Source organism: Heloderma suspectum, chromosome 1 (assembly GCF_057233095.1).
Source record: "Heloderma suspectum isolate Gila_16-S chromosome 1, 16-S_ref, whole genome shotgun sequence".
Classification (NCBI taxonomy): domain Eukaryota; kingdom Metazoa; phylum Chordata; class Lepidosauria; order Squamata; family Helodermatidae; genus Heloderma; species Heloderma suspectum.
In genome coordinates, this window is record NC_139458.1 from 49,087,107 (window position 1) to 49,103,555 (window position 16,449).

A 16,449-nucleotide genomic window follows, 5' to 3' on the forward strand; every position below is an offset into this window, starting at 1 on the left:
GAGTTCCACAGAGTGGGGGCCACTACAGAAAAGGCCCTCTCCCTCGTCCCCACCAGTCTAGCTGTCCTGGCTGATGGGACAGAGAGAAGGCCATCCGAGGCTGATCTTGTTAAGCGGCCTGTCTGGTGCTGCTGGAGGCGCTCCTTAAGATAGGCTGGGACGGAACCATATAGGGTTTTAAAGGTCAAAACCAACACCTTGAATTTGGCCCGGAAAACAACTGGTAACCAGTGCAACTCCTTCAGCACTGGAGTGATGTGATCTCGCCGGCGGCTGCCTTTAATCAGGCGAGCCACCGCGTTCTGTACCAGCTGCAGCTTCCGAACCATCTTCAAGGGTACTACCGATGGGAGCAGATGGTCGGGAAGGAAGGGGCGCAGCCGCCGTATCAGATGGAGTTGATACAGCGCTGTCCAGCTCACAGCTGACACCTGAGCCTCCATGGACAGCTGGGAGTCCAAAATGACCCCCAGGCTGCGGACCTGTTCTTTCAAGGGTAGCCGTACCCCATTCAACACCAGGTCAACATCCCCTAGCCTCCTCTTGTCTCCCACCAAAAGTACCTCAGTCTTGTCAGGGTTCAGCTTTAGCCTATTCCTCCCCATCCAGCCACTCACCGTCTCCAGACATTTGGACAGGGATTCTACGGCCAACCTTGGTGAAGATTTGAATGAGAGGTAGAGCTGCATGTCATCCGCATATTGATTACACTGCACCCCAAACCTCCTGATGATAGCCCCCAGCGGCTTCACATAGATGTTAAATAGCATCGGGGAGAGGATGGAACCCTGTGGCACCCCACAAGTGAGTGGCCACGGGTCCAAAACCTCCTCTCCCAGTGCTACCCTCTGGTACCTGCCGGAGAGGAAGGACTGGAACCACCGCAATACGGTGTCTCCAATGCCCAACCCCTCCAGGCGGTCCAGGAGGATACCGTGGTCAACGGTATCAAAAGCCGCTGAGAGGTCGAGGAGAACAAGGAAGGAGCATTCACCCCTATCCAGAGCCCTCCTCATATCATCTACCAAGGCGACCAAGGCCGTTTCTGTCCCATGCCTAAGCCTGAAGCCCGACTGAAATGGGTCTAGATAATCAGTTTCTTCCAAGTGTGCCTTCAACTGCACCGCCACCACCCGCTCAATCACCTTGCCCAAAAATGGCAGATTTGAGACTGGGCGAAAGTTGTTCCGAACTTGAGGATCCAAGGAGGGCTTCTTTAAGAGCGGTCTTATCACTGCCTCCTTGAGGGCTGATGGCATCACTCCCTCCTCAAGGGAGGCGTTCACCATCGCCCTGATCCCCTCACCCAGTCTCTCTCTGCCACTGCTCAGATGTTTCCCAATCAGCTAAGCACCAGGAAGGGGAGAGACTCTGTGGGGATTTAAAACTCTTCCCACGAGCCCTGCACTTAGCTGCTCAGGAAACAGCTGAGCAGTGGCAAAGAGTGAGCTGCTTCAGCAGTTCCTGAAGGAGTCTTCTCTGTGAGCCTTTCTCTGTGCACAGAGGAAACATAGTGGGAGAAAAGAATGGGGGGAGACAGAGAGAGACAAAGAAAGAAAGACAAGAAAAGGAGAGAAAGTGGGGAGACACAGGGAGAAAGGGGTGAGCGTCTGAATGTGCCTGTGTGCATATAAGTATGTGAATATGAATGTCCCTGAGCCAATTTTTGCCTCTGCCTCCACTTGGAGATCAGAAAGTGGGTTGCAAGAGCTTGCCCACAGGCCAATGTAGCCCTTGAGCTCAGAAAGACTCCCACATCTATCTTAAGGAGGGATTGGTGCAAACATAGCCAATAAGACTGAGGGCCAAACTAGATTATACTTTAAATCAGCTTTCCCCACCCTGGTGCCCTCCAGATGTGTTGGACTGCAACTCCCATATTTCCCATGCTGCCTGGCAATTATGGGAGTTGCAGTCCAACACAACTGGAGGATGCTAGGTTAGGAAAGGTTGCCTTAAATGATCTACGGCAAGTAAGAGTGTGTGTGTGTGTGTGTGTGTGTGTGTGTGTGAGAGAGAGAGAGAGAGAGAGAGAGAGAGAGAGAGGTGCGGGGAGGTAGTTTAATCCTTTCCCTCTGCATGGTAGTGCTACTGAAAATCTGCCTTCCTACTATTCCCCCCAAGGGGGCGGGGTTGGTGCCTTCTACCAACTGAGGATAACACTTCATGCAGCAGATGAGGCAGGCTCTAGTCTACAAATGCTTCTGTCATGACAAATCTGTTCATCTTTAAAGTGCCATAGGACTGTTGCTTTTACAGTATCATGCCTATAGATGTTTAGCCCATGTTTGTCATTTGTAAAGTTGCCACAAACACCACATCTGCATTGACAGAGCTCCAACAAAACCCTGAAACTAGACAGGGCCGGTCTGGCAGCCAGGGGGAGAGGCTAACCCAGAAATGCAGAATGCCCTCCAGAAGATACAGGAGAAGGATTTTTTTTACCCACATCTGCTACACCCAATCAGAAATCCAAGGAAACATGGGCAATGTAAAATTCTCAGCACATGGCCAGCACACACCGTAAATTTGGGTGGCCAGAAAGTACATCTCCAGGTATTTGGGATTTCAACTCCCAGCATTCCTGACCACTGGCCATGCTGGCAGGGACTTCTGGGAGTTGAAGTCCAAAACATCTGGAGATCTATCTTCTGCCCACCCCTGCTGTGGATGACCAGTTTCCCTTAGGGTTATATGGATACTGTGGTAAACTTACAAGTGGTGACTGGGGGGGGGTGGCTATCTGTGAGGATTCACTATTAAACCCAGGGTTTTGCCACAAATACACTGGAACAGTCCACACCCTCCAGCTATCACTGCTTCATGGCCTAAGTTCATAGTAAGTGTACTGGAGGAGACAAGAAGCCTATGGAGAAGGCTTTGAAATGCTTCTGAGGACAACAGGTTTAGAAAGATAGTTTTGGGAACAGATGGGAAACCAAACACTCCATCCCAGTCAGATCCCTAAACTTTCAAAGGGAAATACAAGAGCAGGTGTTGTCTCTTCAATATACTGTCATGCTTCTTTCCATATTCTTGTGATATTAACAGATAATATTTCCTGCTAATCCCCTCCTCACAGCTAAAAGGCTAACAGAATAGCAACTGCAGCAACTGGCAGGCATGTGTGCTCTACAGGTGGAACCTATTATTTATAACTAAGATGAAGGCAGATTGGGTCGATGTTTTAAACAGTGCAGTGAACTTCTGAGGTGCCCGGAAGGATCCCTGCAAACCAGTTGTCACACGCATGGCCTTTTTTTCCATGTTGGGGCTAGTGAGAAGTGGTCACAACAAGCAGCTTCCTTGTGCAATGAGGTATTTCACACTCATGCAGCCAAACCAAACCTAAAACTGAGGTCATTTGAGGTGTCATCTGAAGTGATGTTTCAGAGTCAAGGCAATGGCAAGGAAGAGATAGGCAGGAGGGTGAGAATAAGGAACAGAATTAATAGGATTACTATTGTGCAGGAAGGGAATCTTCAGTGCACAGAAACTAGAAGGATCTCTGTTTTGGGTTGATTCTTTTACTCCCTGGCTCAAGTACAACACAGAGGATGCACTTTTTCACTGAAAAGAAAATAAGAACAGGGGTATATCTTCCTACCACAAAACGATTAATAAAGCACTAAGAAAAACACAAAAGGTATTGCACTTATCCCGAAACATTACTCAATATGCAAGGGCATTAATAACTCATATAATTAGTTGAGATATTTAGATTAACTTTTACCTTAATCTTTAGCTTATCATGAGAGCTCAGAAAATGGAATTGAGATCAGATTCAATAGAGCCAACCCAGTGAAGGCAACTGAATGCTGCTTGTTCCAGGGCACATGCTTGACTATCTTAGCACTTATCTGAATGTCTTTTCTTAACCAATACAGATTTTATAGGACACTGATATACAGACCCCTCTGATATATAATTGTGTAGTTCTAGCTATTGGCAGATTCAGGGGGTATGGTTGAAACTGTAATGACACACAGAAGGCTGTAAGTTATGCAAGGCTACCACCTATTTTCCATCACTTGAGATCCAGAGCTTGCCAAAAATCATAATGAGTCATCAAGCCCAGACCAAAATTTGAGGGCCTGGCTGCTTAGCTCAAAAGCCCAGAGTAGTGGAGCACACAGAATCTTCCTTCCTTTTCCTTAGAATACACTGGAAAGTGGCATATTACTATTAGCATATGAACAGACTTCTTGAAGACTTCCATTATGCCTTGTCCTCTCCCTTTCACAAAAGCCCCACCCTTCATGGGATTTTTGGGAATTTCCCTCTATTCCTTGCCTCAGTTTTTATTTAGTACAGCTAGTGGAATTAGAGTTACAGAAAGAAAATGGCTGGGGAGCACAGAGGTGCCTGTAGTTACCTTAAGCTGGCCCTCCCACCACTGGCCTTTTCTTTCTTTGCCCTACAACTGTTTCAATGGCTCTGGATCGGCTGGACGAAGGTCTAGTTCTGGCGAATATAATCTGGGGGCCAGCTTCTAAAAGACCTGGAAAATGGGGAAAAAAAGGCTTAGCCCGGGGCAGATCCCACTACTACTTTGCACTGATACTTGGCATATCACCAATGAATCCCAGGAAAGGCAACAAGAGCACCACAAGAAACCAAAAACCAACTCTACATGTGCAGAAAAGGGCAACTAAAATGATCAAGGGGCTGGAACATCTCCCCTATGAGGGAAGGTTACAACAGCTTAGAAAAAAGGAGGGTAAGGGGAGACATGATAGAGGTGTACAAAATTATGCATGGTGTGGAGAATGTGGATAGAATGTGTCCCTCTCTCATAATACTAGAACCATTTATGCAATTGGTTTTTAAAATATGTCAACAAACACACCTTGTAGATATTCCTGTATTCTGCACATTACCTATATGCTGGGGAGCAGCGAAGTCTTTCCTCATATTTTCTCTGTCATATCATGTTCAATGAGAATATGGCTAGTCAATGACAGATAAATTTATAATGCAAATATGAAACAAAAAGCAGTGATGATTAAAATGTTGACGAGAGTGCCCTGGTTCTCTCACCTGCAGAGTTTGTGAGTGGCTCACAGGATGTAGCACTGTTAAGGCTATTCTGGAATCCATTCAGATGCCTTTCTGTGGAGGTTGCTCTGCCAGACAAAACATTGAATCAGAAGATAGCATCAAAAATGGAAAGTCCACGTTTGGGAGGAAAAATACATTTCTAAGAGGTAAAACCATTCTAATATTCAGAGACAGAAGCATTAAAGGTCTTACCAGACAATTTATTTTTCCACACAATAAATGTGTGGCCATTAGGAACTTACAAAGTTGCTTTACACCAGATCAAACTATTTCATGCCCTCCAGATGTGTTGGAAATACAACTCCCATAATCCCCAGCTAGCATAACCATTGGCCATGCTTACTGGGGATGATGTAAAGTGTAGTCTGACACATCTGGAGCGCAACAGGTTGGGGAAGGCTGATTTAGGGAGCAATCCTATGGCTACTAGACACTGTCTAGAGGACCATAGGATTTTTTGGTTTCTGGGAACTGAGCTCAGAGCCCTGGCTCCAAGCTCAGTTCTCGGAAATCACACTCCCCGGCCCCCTTGTAGCTGGTGTGGTTGCTTCCGCACTGACTTCTCTGTGCTCTGAAACCGAGTGCAGGGAGGGCAAAAGGGAGGAGGTCCCCTGTGTGGGGAGGAGACCATGGAAGCTGCTTTACAAAGCTTCCTATGTGCCGCACTGCCTCCCCCTCTCCCAAGTCCCCGGCTAAAATGCAGGGCGGCCGGAGCATGGAGGCAAGAATAACCTCTGTGATCCGGCTGCCCTTCACTGCATAGACATTAGCCTCCGAGTTTGGAGGCTGACATCTAACTCCACAGGGTTGCGCCCTTAGCCCGTTATTATCTGCTATGACAGGCAGAGGTCTTTCACATAATTAATTAGAAAATACTCATTTGTTATGAGCAATTCAGATGTTCTTCCTCAAAGAAGTGCTTCTGTTGCAGGAAAGCTGTATTTTGTCAGGACTTTGTTTAGTGAATAATCAAACAGAGACATCCTGAAAAGGTAGGGCAGTGTGAGAGGGAGGGGTAACACTGCTGCTTATAGATATTTAAATGAATGCTAGGCGCACCAATTCAGTTCTTGACAATCAATCAGAAAGGGGAAACTTCTTATTAAAGTCTTTGGAGGACTACGTACAAAGGGAACTTACAGTAATCATGGGGTTTACTTAGTCATAAGCCAAAAATGTTTGTCTTCCACAGAACCTGAAGTTCAGCTACAAGAAAAAACAATCCCTACTCAAGCAGCACCCAGGTAGGCTGCCGCGAGCACTAGAAACCACAACACAATAAAGCATGGATAGAGGCACAGTAAATGCGGCATGCAGCTTGCGCTTTAATGGGTTGTGCGGTGCTTTTCTTCCTAGAGAATATGCACTCCCAACACTGAGATCAGCTCCTCTCCGTAAATAACCATGAAGTAACATACTTTATTCCATCTTTGCTTTCCTTTCCTTAATTCTGTCTACCACATATCCCCTCTAATTTTCTTTTATTCAATATTCTAGAGTTTCTAGTCTATTATACCAGTCTGAATTACAATACATCAACATTATCCTTTCACTCAATCTCCCATCTCTAGTTTAACCATATATATGACATATTATGCCCAAGCTGCCCTTGTATAATGAAAAGCCTCTGTTAAGCTACCACTATTCTAACAACAAAGTTAGAAGTGGCCACAAGACCGTCAGGTCCAACCACTTGCTGCACAGCTGCATATCAATCTACACTCCAGCTGTAACTTTCTTTGTCACAAGAAGAAAGCAAACCAGTATAACAAGCTGTGTTCTGTAGGGGAAGGGGGCAATACCTAGGGTTATAAGAAGAAGAACTTAAGAGCTCTGCTGAATCGGACCAAGGGTTCATCTAATTGAGCATCTGGCTTACAAAAGTGACCATCAGATGCCTCTGGGAAGCCTACATACAGGGTTTGAAGACAAGGCCTCTTTGAACATGTTTAGCTATCATGGCTGACAGGCAAATTCATGGAGTATATCTGTCAACGGCTAACCTTATAAGGAAGATCATATGTCAACCATGGTATTAGATGGCTGCATTTTGGGGTGATGCTCTGTTTTCCTCTGAGATCACTTCCTGCCTCCATGTTATATCTTAATGACTAACTCATCCAAGTGTGCTGTTTTTCAATGTATTAACAAAAGTATTTTCGTTTTCTTAAGTCAGCAAAACTACCAGTAACCTAGGTGTTCTCAATTGCAGTATACACAATATGGGGCTCTTGATTTTTTTCTCTGATCGGTTCATGTGGAAATAAAGTGTGGTTATATTTACTTCTCCTCCTCAGTAAAGCCATATTTCTACTATTAAAATGACATACTGGCTTCCATACCGATTGCTGGTTGAAGCCAATTCTGACTACACTGATTCCGTAAGTCAAAACTGGTGTTCATGCTGGCATTGCTGCAAATATTCCATCTAGGAGTTTCTTGAAGATGATTTTACTAGTTATTTAGTTATTACATTTATATCCCAGCTTTCCTCCAGTGAGCTTACGGCAGCATACGTGGTTCTTCCTCCCAACCTATCTCCACAACTAAATTAGGCTGAGAGACAGCGACCAGTTCAAGGTCACCAAGTGAGCTTCATGGCTGAGTGGGGAATTTGAACCTGGTCTTCTCGAGTCCACAGACCTACAGAACTTCAATGGGAAATATGCTCTGTGTGATTTGGGCCCCTGTGTTATCAGGATTCCCAATTGTATGAAGGCTTCTATACGCATTCAAGCAAATGTGTGTGCCCACATTCCCTCCCTGTTTTTGGCCCTCATATGAGTAGGCTGAAGGCCTGCATAGGGTTACTGGTGTCAGAAAAATATGTAGATGTGAAAGCTAGAGCCTCTTTGAATGCCTTAAATATGTGAACACAGAAGGGAACAGAAATGGGCACAGACACCTTTGCAACATCAAACTGGTCAGTCATGAACTTGATAAATCTAAGTAAGATGTAAATGTTTTATTTTATATCTACCTATATATAATTTTCTTATTTATTAATAGCAGCAAAAATGCATGTACTAGATCAGGGGTAAGCAATCTTTTCAGGCCCATGGGCACATTTGGCAATTTGAGAAACTGGCCTGGGCACCACCCTCAAAATGGCTGCCATGGGAGTCTTAGCAAAGAATAAGTAATCTGCCCAAAAGACTGAGTACAAGGCAGAAGTAGGGGATCTGAGCTCTAACACACTAAACAGCTCTTTTGAACCCACAGTTTTCAGCACCAACAAAAATCTATTTCACAGCAATCCCAGCTCCTAGTAAGAAAATGTGTTAATTTTAAAAGAAGTGGGAGGTGTAGGGCACCTTGGTGAGCACCAAGGAAGTTGTCCAAGGATATATCAGTGGCCATGGGCACCACGTTGCCTATCCCTGCACAAGATACTCAGAATATTCCATCTCAGAAAGAACAAATACTTTAAGCCTGACAAGTGGAAAAACTGACATATATAACAAAGATCCGGGATAGAGAAAGAATGGATGGCTCAAATTACTTTAATGATAACCGGATTAAAGTTGTTAGATATTGGAACATATCTTTGCTATTTTGCAGATGTATTGAGAACTTGTTATTTGTAATATGGTAGATCACTAATTTCCTTTAAAAAAAAAGCAAATTATTAAAAAGAAACACCAGACTTACAAAACATTACAGACCTAGCTCAGAAGGTCTACAAATTCCCTTAGTCACATTCAAGTTGAACTATTTAGACATAACTTGGACATAGGTGGGGCCATTCTTCTTCCTTCAGAAAATTAAAATCTGAAGTAGCCCTAAGGCACTTTAACAACAGCAAAGAATCACATTTCTGTTCACTGCTGTATTATGAATTAACAAAACTGCCTCCCTCTAGTAATACCTCCCAGCCTTATCCTCTACCTCTTTTTCAGCTTAATATGTTGCTATATTTAAAATTATAGTCTTTGCACAGATGACTCATATATATTCCTCTATTTCTGAACTCTCCGCTTGGACTAATTTAATATCCCCAAATCCCATGTACTCTTAGAAGCCATACTGGCAGCTAAACATATGCTTTCGAATGGAGTAGCTGATCTTCTGTTTGATCATAGGTCTCTGCCTCCTCCTGTTTCCTGACAGCTGAATTTTCCCTAATTTCCAGACGTTCTCTCTCTCTCTCTCGTTCTCCTCTCCCCACCTCTGGTTAGCCTCTTGCTGTTTTTACTGTTCTTTATCTCCTTCCACCCATCACACATTTTCCCACATGCCTAAATTTATGTTCATGCCTAGGTCCCAAGCTGATGAGATCCTTCAGTTATTATCAGTCCTCTTCACCATACTATATCCTATTTACTGCCCAGGCAAACTACACCTACATTGAGAACTACCATTCTAGGACATAGGTTTGTTGCAGTTTCTTTGTTGTGACAGCTTATATTGGGGATGACATACAGACAGACAACAAGCAGGGAGAACAGCACTGACACTGACAAGTGTACCTCATGCAAGAGCTGAGGTCTGAATGGAGGACAGCAGCAGATGTGAAGAGCCAGTGCCAGTGATCACTTATTCTCTTTCTTGCTCTTGTATGACATCTGAGCAGCCAAGAGCTAAGAGCTTTACATTTAGTGATCCCTGCTGTGGCAAGGTGTTAAATCAAGGCACTTCTCTTGGATGCTTTTGCTGCCAAAAATGTCTAAGGGTCAAGCAGCCTGACTAACCCAGACACCGAAGAACTAAAACAAACATTCCTCTATCTATAGTAGAAGAGTGTGGAGGGAATTTTTCTTACCATAAATGAGGAAAGGAAAATAGTTTGGAGATGAACAAAAATCTAACGCTAAGGCCGCAATCCTACGCATACATACATGGGAGTAAGCCCCACTGAGCGTAGTGAGACTTCCTTCTGATTAAACATGCATAGAATTGTACCATGAATTACTAGACTAGAATGCAAAAAAGTTACATTTTCCCCAGGAATACAGAACAACGGAATTTGAACAGATCAAATGGCTCATGTAGACCAGCTTCCTGGTCCAAACTTTCCTTGAGAACCTTCAAGGAGGGAAAATTCCACAACTGACCTAGGCACCTTGTTCTGAATTGCATATTTTCTTGCACATTCCTTGTACTGGAGCTTGTACAGAGTTGGGGTGCAATCCTATCCTGGCTGGGGCATGCTGGGAGTTGTAGGCCTTTTTTTCTGTCTAAACACGCATAGGATTGTGCCTTCAGTAGATTTTTCCCCTGGGAGGAAAAATACTACAAATATGAATATCAGCTTGAAGTTTAAGCTTGTGTAGAACTTAATCTCTTCCTCTTAAGGGGCCTTTGTATGTGGCCAAAATATTTGTTTTCTTCAGAAAGGAAGGTATGACTGGAAAAATATAGCAAAATATAACAATTTCAGATGTATTATTCCTATTTTGTAGATTAGGAAACTGAGGCTACCAAGTAGAAAATAAAATCTCCTAGCATTTTCTCTCATGAGATCATAGAATCATAGAAGAGTAGGGTTCAGAGGAGCCTATAAGACCATTGAGTCCAACCCCAAATGGAATGGAAATCTTAGCAGTGGAGTTCAAAAGCACGCTGGAAATATCAACAAATGGTCTGTACTAAATGGCTGAAGAATGGAACACATGAGCTTGAAGCACCTAAGAAATAGCTTTCACTGGAACCATTTTCAAAATCTCTCCTGTATATAGAACATTTGGGGATTTTTCTTCCTTTGATCCTGACAGAAAGAAAGACTAGACAGTAGGTTTGGATCTGGTGAATCCCGTTGTTCTGGAAGATATTGGGAGTTCTTGTTTCCATGTAATTGATAAAAGTTACTATACAATCCCGCAAATAGCAAGAATAGACTTGGAGCCTTATGCTAGAGTCTGAGCAGCAACTAAGAAAGTATTTCCGGAATGGCTCCTTGCAGCCTTCGATAATTGGACTACGTTCCGAAATTGTGAAGGAATCTTTTGCTTTTTTCCCCCTTCTGAGCATTTTTGATGCTGAGCTTTTTCCGGTTTTCCCACACTCCTGCCTGTCACAGAGCAGAAACCACAAGAACGCAGTTAAGTAAAGTCTGTCCAAGGAGCTGCAATTCCATCTCACAAGGATAAACATTCTCCCTGCCAATATGTGATTACAGCACACCGGCATCTTCAAATACACATTCTGTTGCGTAGCAGAAGAACTCACTGAAAAGGCTTGTCACATGAACTAACATGCACCTCCATGACAGGGAGAATAAGACACAAATGTTACCAGCACAGGGCCACCATGACTGGTACACCCATCTGTACTTACTGAGCTGAGCAACTCAATTAATATCTTGATTCCTTTTTAAAATGGGTCTGGAGGATGAATCTAACAGTATTTTGATTAGCAGCCCTATCTCAAGGACTCATAATTGGTAAGAGCAAGTTAATGTAACAGAAAGGAAGGGGCCACCAATCTAAACACCTGATCTTAAAGAATCAATGAACCAGCAAGTAAGGAGCAATGGCACTGCACTAGAGTTCCATCCCATCTGCTGTGTTACAACACTGTTGTGAACCAAGACACTGACAGTGCAACCATGGGTATTTTTACTTGAAAGTAAGTCCGACTGTGTTCAAGGGGGCTAGGTAAGTTGCACTGGAATACAGCCTGAGCTAATTAATCAAGGTGATTCAGCATTAGTAAGGACTAGTTTCCTATATGTGTGCCCTGCCAAAGAGACCAAGAAGAACAGGTTCTTCACCTACAAAAAGCATTGCTTGGAACCTTCTGGAGTTTAAGCCTATAGATTTACAACAGCAGGATAAGCCCAAGTCCTGGACCCCTTGCCTTCCCACTCAGTTCATCTAAGGTTGCCACAGCGGCTAAAAACAACAAAAAGGCCTACAGCGGGGTTGTGCTACAGGAGGGAGGGTTGTGTGACTGCACAGATGACAATTCAAAGAACTTCAGTTACAAGTAGCAACTTGCCCTATTTCATGGACAGAGAACAGGTACTGAAGGACATAACATACCAAAGCAGAGAGAGGATTCAGTGCTTGACATCTACAAAAGGTTGAGAACAACTTCCGCTTGGATGCATAGAATTTCCTTGTAGAGGGTTTCCTAGATTCTAGAACGGCAACATAGCAAGCATGATCATCCACATTGTCAATCTCACCATCAACAAACCTAAGTGGAAGATCTTGAGCCCCCAGAAGCAGGCAAGATCTGCTATATGGAGGAGCATGTTGCACCACAGCTGCTGAGACCAACAGGGACCATACAGTTTGTCCTGTCAGAGGTAATCTTGTGGAGCGTCCAAGGAATAAGTAGTGGGGGAATGCAAGTAAAGGAGGCCATGGCTCTGCAAAAGGAGGAAACCATCACCCAAATATGGAAGGTCTTGACCCACACTGCTGCTGAAACACTTGCATTTCACATTCCGAGTCATGGCAAACAGCTCTAGTGATGAGGGGCCCCAAATTCAGAAAATAGGGTCAGTTATCCTTCAGTGCCATTCATGGGATGAACTCACAGTCCTGTTCAAGGCATCACCTGCCATAAATACAAGTGTAGTCACCAATCTCAGAGTATGATGGCCAGATACAAAAGTGAGCAAGTCTCCATGCCCCGCTATGTGATGTTCTCAATAGTATTCTTGACAATGCTCCCGGATACAAGGGTTTGAAAATCCCACAAAGCCAGGAAGACATACTGAAGCTCAAGGACACTGATGTGCTTCTGGTGAAGTTCTGGGATCCAGCTCAAACTCATGATATCCTGGCAAATACGGACTGAGCAACATTTTGCAGTAAATGCAACTTTCAACTTTATACTATTCTCTTATACAGAGGAGACAATGCTCATGCCTGTTGGTGGTTGGAATTTTTGCCCCAACATCTTGTACTTTTTAAAACAGCCACTGTATCTTAGGCACCTGGCTGTAACAGAAGCCATGTGGAAATACCCACCCACCCCTGAATGGGAAGGCACCCCTAGGGCATGTGTGCTGGCCACAGGGAGCATGACAATGCCAAAGATCCATAGGTTTGAGCTCTAGAAGGTTCCAACCAATGCCCTGTATAGGTGCAGAATCTATGAATGCACCTGCCCACAGACCACAAAGACAGACCATTTTTTATTGTCAGAACTCTAATGCAATAGAAATCTTAAGGAAAGTCAGAGAATCCACCTATGCAACATCCTTAATACATTTTGGCCACCACAGAACCACCATACTGTCACAAATGTATGCACCTAATATTTAACAGTGAACTAGTAGCACAGGGTTATATTGGATAAGCACTATGAGACATACTGCTTCACAGGATGCTGCGCACTGATGTGTCTTACTCTATTCATCTCTGCAGCTACATGCATTTCACTTGACCTACAGGCAACCTAATCCTAAATTCTAAGGGCCACAAAGTGAAAGGCACATTTTAAAAATATTTATAAATATAAGGTCAGCGGACATTGGTAGGAGATCCACTTGGAACAGCAGCAGGTGTGATGACATATCCTTTTGACTTTTTCGGTCTTCTCCCTTCAAAATTTTACTGCATGTAATGGCTTGGTAGGTTTCCTCAGTACACCTGTGCCAAATGTTGTGCTCTTGAGTCTTTTGTGTCTCTCTACTTAACCTCTACTAGATTTGCCAATGAACTGCAATCCTGTACTTGTCGAACACCACCAAGAAGTGCTTCAGAAATAATTACTATAAACATGCTTAATCTTAAAGACAAAAAGAGGCAGTAAAAATCTGAGAAGAGCCAAATTCGGAAGGCCAAAATGGTGCAGAACAAGGAAGATTTATAATGCAGCTCAACATCTCCAAAGATGGATGACAGAATTTATGAGCAGCCTAGAGAGGCTTCCATATGACTAGAGACTAAGAAGACTGAGACTGTTTAGTCTAGGAAAGAGACAAAAAAGAGGAGGCATTGAGGGAAACCCACAAAATAACAAGTGGTCAAGGGAAGATAAGTCAGACTCCAATTTAATTACTTCCATAAAAACAGGAAGACGACAAATTTACAAGGAATAATGATTTCAATACCTCTCAGAATACTATTATCACAATATATTGAGATGAAAAACAGAAAGAAACAGTATAAGACTGTTCTCATATTGAAAACATCAGTAGCTATGCTTTTGTTATAGGATACAGCAGTTATAAAAGGTGTCTGTCAAGCTCCAAGAAATAAGACATATCAGTTATGTGGAGTTAAGCATATACTTCTGCAAGGATATAAGACGGCCTACTTTGTTTTTTAATGTCTCTGTGCACCCACAGTAGTCTGATACAGGATAAGAGCTGCATCACATGTTACATTTTTTATCACAGAGATGGATCAGTTCAAGCCTGGAGCTCATAATGTGGAAATTATGGAAAATCTTTTTTTGCCCAAAATACATACACCAGAAAGTCAGTGCAAAAAGACATGGTCAGAAAAAGCAATGTGTAATGCAACCCCGATAAATAGGATGGACAAATGCTTTAATCCCATATGGCAACTCATGTATCTAGGTTGGTCCAAATTGTTTAACTGATCACATTTCCCTAATAAAGTTACAATGTGCAGCAGAGAGACCCCCATCTCCTCAAGAACAAGTCAGACATTTGCTGCTCATGTTTCCCCATCTATATTTTTCAACAGCAAGTTCTGTTTGAGGAATACAAACTTACTTGAAAATCCTCTGAGATGCCACCTTCCTGATAACTGCCTGTCTGTCGCTAGCTGGGGGCTTAGGGACCAAGTGTGAAGAATATGCACTGTGGGATGGCATCACTTTGTGCAGGCTGGGTGCCTTCTGGTTGCTCGAAATGGCACTTGATGTTTTGCGGGCACCAGGACCAGATGACAGGACCATAGAGCTGATGCTGGATGTTGGGAAGTTGGTAAACAGAGCCTGGAAGGAAAGAAAACATAGATGTGATTTATTTACTCTTTAACTAGCTAGGACAGTCCATGTAGTTAGATGCCCACTCAGATCTTTCTATTCTTGAAATCTACCATGAAATTGTTAATTTTACACACTGCTTTTCACAATCACGCAATGAAGTAGTGCTTGAATTTCTACTCCCCACATTGCTAAAATTTTAAGAATCCTCATGTTTACTAGATTCTTGCTCAGCACTGCTTCTACATCTTGCTTAATTGCATGCAGACAAGCAGCTCTATCACCCAGTGGGAAGAGTCAACAAAGCAACTTTTAACAGCATGACTGTCAGAGGCTGAAGAAAGGTCAGGACTGTTTTTCTTGGGGGCAGCAGACATCCAAAAGGCTTTTGTTTCTCTGTTGTACTGTAATCCTGGCTGCTCTACACTCGAGACTGGGAACTGACACTGACCTCAGCCTCTAGGTTCAGCTTCAAAGAAAGCTATCCCACTGTGAACCCCCTTAGTGTATGCTGGGAAGCCAGGAGAAGCTGCTCTACAAACAAGACAGCAGCAAGTAAGGTTGACCACACAGAGAAAGAAGGCAGAGCTGGGAAATATTGCAACACATACAAACTAAAAAAAAAACAACCCTTCATCTTCCATGGATCAGGTGTAATGGGGAAAGGAACACAAGACAAGTTCAGGCATAAAGCAGTCAGTTGTATACATAACTATTAGTTTCCTGAAATATCCCTAGCAATATTTAAGAGGCCAGAGACCTGTAATGGTTTCTGAGGAGTTTCCTGTGAGTGGCACAAACATTATTATACAATTTAAAAAGCTGGACAAATCAGAGTTCTGCTTGATGGCTGAAATAATGCATTTTGTTTGCTGGTGCTGCTCCTCAACAATGCTAATTGACAATAAAGGACATTTTCTGCTGATAAAAGTAGAATGTCATGCTCAGCAAATAATAGTTTGGTCCAAGAGAGAAAACTGCAGTTAATACATCTGAAGAAATCAATCAACTGGGATTGTTGAACGAAATAATCTAGAGTGAGACAGATAATCTGCAGCATGAACTGTGTCATCTTTAATGTGAACCTTTCCAACATGCTATAGGGCTAGACTAGTATTGTTTTAAATTACGTTATTTTCCACATGAATTATCTTGGGAAGTATTCTAGATCTGATTATCCAGATACACACAATGGGTAGAGACTAGAGAGACTGAACAGGATCTCATGTGAACATGTCATCCTCCCTATCAGTCAGATGGAATCTTCCTAATAATTAGTTAGCACATACTGATCATTTAGTACTACAAGCTCAGACATGGTAATTATTAATATTCATGTAAAATAGGCTATAGAACATACTGCCTTCAATTTCATCTTCCCTGCTCTCAACCAACAAGACTAAGTTTAAACTTCTTGTCATCACTATCGAAACTTAACATAATTTGCCTCTCACTATCTTCTCTTTTAAAGTTTTGCCCTTCTTCCAGAGGTTCTGCTGTGCTACTGTTTCTGAATTTGAATCCATCAAATTC

The 16,449-nt window shown here is 43.1% G+C and overlaps 1 protein-coding gene across 9 annotated transcripts in view; it reads right to left on the reverse strand.

The window, feature by feature from the left end:
- TTLL5 (tubulin tyrosine ligase like 5) overlaps window positions 1–16,449 on the reverse strand; it is a 165,335-nt gene that overhangs the window by 10,072 nt on the left and 138,814 nt on the right. For 6 of the 9 annotated variants that reach the window (XR_014788883.1, XM_084841956.1, XM_084841945.1 and 3 more), the window contains 2 exons: window positions 14,702–14,925; window positions 5,041–5,126 (listed from right to left, as the gene is read on the reverse strand). Coding sequence is in view for 8 of the 9 variants with exons in the window: in XM_084841956.1 (XP_084698082.1) it covers window positions 5,041–5,126; window positions 14,702–14,925 (310 nt within the window). In the remaining variant the exon portion in view is untranslated. Of the gene's footprint in view, window positions 1–4,375; window positions 4,502–5,040; window positions 5,127–14,701; window positions 14,926–16,449 lie in introns of all 9 variants that reach the window. The other 3 variants (XM_084841917.1, XM_084841908.1, XM_084841938.1) reach the window with 1 other exon arrangement.